The sequence below is a fragment of the Apaloderma vittatum genome, unplaced genomic scaffold (genome assembly GCF_000703405.1).
Source record: "Apaloderma vittatum isolate BGI_N311 unplaced genomic scaffold, ASM70340v1 scaffold10487, whole genome shotgun sequence".
Classification (NCBI taxonomy): Eukaryota; Metazoa; Chordata; class Aves; order Trogoniformes; family Trogonidae; genus Apaloderma; species Apaloderma vittatum.
Genome location: NW_009727837.1, coordinates 6,022 through 10,391, shown reverse-complemented (window position 1 = coordinate 10,391; position 4,370 = coordinate 6,022). Strand labels below are relative to the sequence as shown.

The following is a 4,370-nucleotide window of genomic DNA, read 5'->3' as shown; positions in this document are numbered from 1 at the left end:
CATTCAGTTTGGTGGAGAATCTTGTTTCTGAGAATTTGATAAAAACATTTTAAAAATTACAACATTTAACAAATGTGAAAATAAGTCTTCAGAGGAATATATGGACTGCTTGCCACTACAGTCCACAACTGCCTGTATGTTTTACGTATCTTTAAAAAACTAATTTGTATCCATTTTGGTTTCAAATACATAGCACATCTGAAAAATAAAGTATGATTCTACTGATGAGTAATACAAAGACATGAACGTGTATTTAAAATTACTTTTGAATGGAAATAATTTCAGTAATACAGCTATAAGACAAGTTAAACACAGTACAATAAATCATGCATCTTCTGACTTGTCAGATCAGCTAAACTACTCGGTTAACATACAACGACACTTTTGAACACTTCTGTAAATTCAGCTTTTCTAGCAAGAGGAGATAAAACCACATTAAATTTGTTCTTCAAGTGGTTCAAGGCTGTCCAAATGTTTTTTAGGCGTATCATCACTATGACGGCTTTGGCAATGGGTTAAATGTTTCTTAAAGCCTCGGGGAAAATTTGATTCAAAATTACAACGTGGACACTTCAACAAACTTTGACCATGAGCAGCAACATGGTTTTTAAGAAGAGACTCCAAGAGAAAAGCTTTGCCACATATTTTACATTTGTATGGGCTTTGAACATTATGCTTGTTAACTAAATGGTGCAAGACAGCACCCTTTTTCATCGCACGACAGCAACAAATTTTACAGTAATACTTTCCCTTGCCACGCTTCATGTATTTTGCTATTTCTTCCTCAGAAATGAAAGCCTCTTTCTCTTCAGTAAACTGCAGCACGCACTGTGGCTGCATGGGAGTAGCTGCATCTATTTTGCTCTCTTTGCCATAATCAGACGACTCCATATCATACTGCTCTTGGTCACTGTTGGATTCTTGCTCCTTTATCTCCATCGAGTCCACCTCTGTTTTTCCACAGTCACTGCTATTTAATTCTGAATCCGAGTTTTCCTGGTTCTCCTTCTTGGGCTTCTTTTTGGGGCACGCATATAACATGTCTTCTGGTGATTCTTTGGCTAATATCGATTGTTCATCCTGTGAGAATAAATCTTCCAGTGGTTTCTGATCGTCTAAACTGTGAGAAAGAAAGTCACTCTCGCCAGACTCACTAGGTGTCTGGGGCTCAGAGGAAAAACCTGGAGCAGTCTTGTGAGACTCGGAAAACAGGATGTTCTTCTGGATTTCAGAAGGTACAGTAGTTTCAGCATGTCTCTGGACATCAGAGGATAAAGCAGCAGCAGGCTTCTGCATGTCAGAAAATACAGCATGCTTTGGAACATCAGGGGAAACAGAAGATTTCTGGGAATCAGCAAAAACAGCTTGTTTGGGGGTCTCGGGAGAAACAGAAGGGGTAGGTTTCTGGGACTCGGCGAAGAGACCATGTTTCTGAATTTCAGGAGAAGCAGATTTCTGAGCGTCTGGAAAGGAAGTAGGCTCCTGAACTTCAGAGGAAATGGGAGCAAGTTTCTGGGCTTCAGAAAACAGGGCATGTTTCTGGACTTCAGAAGACACAAGAGCTGATTTCTGGGCTTCAGAACACAGGGCATGTTTTTGGCCTTCAGTAGAAAGAGCAGAAGGAGACACCTGATTCTGGGGCTCAGAAAAGACAGCACGTTTCTGGGCATCCGTAGAACCAGTGGGATTGGATTTACGAGACTCTGGGAACAGAGCTCTTTTCCGAGGTTCAGGGAAATGAGCCCGTTTCTGAACGTCAGATGAAGCAGCAGAGGTGGATTTCTGAGTTTCAGAAAAATACATAGATTTCCGGGATTCAGAGAGTTTCCAAGATTCAGGAGATACTGAAGCACCAGGCTTACGGGCCTCAGGAAAAAAAGGTTTCCAAGAGTCAGAGGAAACAGCGTGACTAGACTTTCGAAGCTCAGGAGAAACTGGGGGAGAATGCTTCCACGTGTCAGGGGACAGAACAGGTTTCCAGCCTTCAGGATAAACAGATGAGATGGGTTTCCATGGCTCAGAAGAAACAACAGTAGACTTCTGGGACTCAGAAAAGGACGTAGATTTCCACGAGTCAGAAACAAACCTTCTAGGCTCTGGTGACACAACAGGGCCAGGCCTTCGGGGCTCAGGGGCAGACCTCCGTGATTCTACGGACACTGACGTGGCAGACTTCGGAGCCCAGGGAGAAACTGTAGAAGACTTCTGCACCTCGTGAGGTGCAGATTTCCAGGGCTCAGGGGAAACAGTTGGACCAGGTCTCCACGACTCTGGCGAAACTGCAGGAGCAGGCCTCCGGGTTTCAGGAGAAGAAGCGGAAGCAGGCCTACGCATTTGAGAAGGATGCCTCCAGGGCTCAGGAGACCCAGCTGGGGCGTGCCTTCGCGGTTCGGGGGATACTGCTGGAGTAGGTTTCTTTGGCTCTGGTGACACAGCTGGGGAGTATCTGCGGGGCTCCGGAGACACGGCAGGAGAATGGCGACGGGGCTCTGGCGATACAGCGGGAGAATGGCGACGGGGCTCTGGGGACATTGCTGGGGAATGCCGGCGGGGCTCTGGGGACACAGCTGGAGAATGGCGACGGGGCTCTGGGGACACAGCTGGGGCTGGCTTCTGTGGGTCAGGAGACACCGCAGGAGATGACTTCTGTGGGTCAGGGGACACAGCAGGAGATGACTTCTGTGGGTCCGGGGACACAGCAGGAGATGACTTCTGTGGGTCCGGGGACACAGCTGAGGCTAACCTCTCTGGATCTGGAGATGTGGCCTTGGCTGACTCTTCTGGATCGGGGGACGTGGCCTGGGCTGACTTCTCTGGCTCTGAGGAAGTCACCTGAGCTGATTTCTGGGGCTCTGGAGACACAGAAGATTTCTGAAGCTTGGGGGAAACAACAGGTTCAGATTTGGGAAGTTCAGGAGAATGGGCAGCTTTGTGCGACTCAGGGGAAAGGGTAGCTTTCTGTGGCTCCAATGTGACACTTTTTTTGGAGGAATCCGAATCTCCTTCTACCTGTTCTTTACGCTCCTCATTCCACTTCGCAGGTGCTGCATGCTGTGCTGTGATGTGATAATACACGTTGCAATACATCTTACTGGTAAAGAAACACTTGTGGCAGTGAAACAGTTTTGCACTTTTTTGATAAAATATAAGTTTACCCAAACCAGCAGCATCCATTTCATCACAATACTCGGGGTGTATGGTACCCATATGAATTTGTATGTTTTCATAGTCCGTTCCTTTGAAGCTGCAGTGATCACACTCCAAGCGCTCTGTGGTTTTACGCAGTATCTGCAACATGTCCATTTTTCTATTGTCAGTAACAGCTTTCACAGCACTTCACCTTTAGAAGAGGAAGCTTCAGTTCCTGAAAAAAAGGAAAAAAAAAAATCTGTATAGTTAGCTGGCAATGTTAATTTCAACTCTTTGTCATTCCTAAATAACCACGTGCTTTATCCTCCCCTCCCTTTTAGAAAGCATAACTTTTGCACAGGTGCCAATTACTTCATAAAGAAATCCAAATACAGGTGTCTCCAACTTCTACAAGTCATTTATACGAGTAGAACTTGAAAAGTTTGTATTTAGCAATAGGTCTTTCTACCTATGTAAAGAAAACCTGCAAGCAAATCATAAAGAATAATTCAGGTGAAGAGCTAAGTTTACATTTCATTTGTTAAATGTGACTTGCTTTTTCAGTTGTCTTTTCTTTCCAGATTTGAAATGCTTTTCTTTGCATTACACATCTAAACTGAAAACAAAAATACTTTGAAACAATGCCACTGAAATAAAGCCATTTGGAAACTTCATCATATAATTTGAAAATAAATTAGCTGCTTTTCACAAAGACAAAAAAAAATTTTCAAGAAAACATCAGCCTAAAGCCTAGGCCCATTTTTCATCTGTTAAACACTTTTCCTTTCACTAATTACATGACAAACATAAGTTGCTGCTCATAAAGACTTTATTCATTATGACAAGAATTTTTTCCACTCCATTATTTCATCTGCTGCCCTAATAACAACAAAAATACTGCTTAAAAATGTGACTTGATTTCCAGCTAGTAACAGACCCCTGCATTCAAAACATTGCCTCACCCCAAAGAGGAAAAAGGAAATTTCTCAAAATTACTTGTTTTGCAAGACCTTAAACCAAAAACTAAATAAACAAGACCAAAGAAACACAAAGAACAAAACCAGAAACACAGCAACAAAATGCAAATAATTTTTAATCATTTGGCTAGATTCCACCATTTCCAACAAGATTCACCCAGATTAGCTACTACAATAAACACAAAACCAAGTCTATCTATATTCAAAGTAATTTTCTTATAAATGTGGGAGGTATCTCTGTAGTAAAAGGAACACTTGGAGATT

The 4,370-nt window shown here is 43.1% G+C and overlaps 1 protein-coding gene across 1 annotated transcript; it reads right to left on the bottom strand.

The window, feature by feature from the left end:
• Positions 1–259: 259 nt before the first annotated feature.
• CHAMP1 (chromosome alignment maintaining phosphoprotein 1) lies at positions 260–3,335 on the bottom strand. The gene has a single exon (XM_009873835.1). The coding sequence runs from the start codon at positions 3,301–3,303 to the stop codon at positions 436–438; it is 2,868 nt and encodes a 955-aa protein (XP_009872137.1). The 5' UTR covers positions 3,304–3,335; the 3' UTR covers positions 260–435.
• Positions 3,336–4,370: the final 1,035 nt, after the last annotated feature.

What these genes read in the sequence shown, in the direction of transcription:
- CHAMP1 (XM_009873835.1), bottom strand. Translation starts at nt 3,303, where the DNA reads ATGGACATGTTGCAGATACTGCGTAAAACCACAGAGCGCTTGGAGTGT.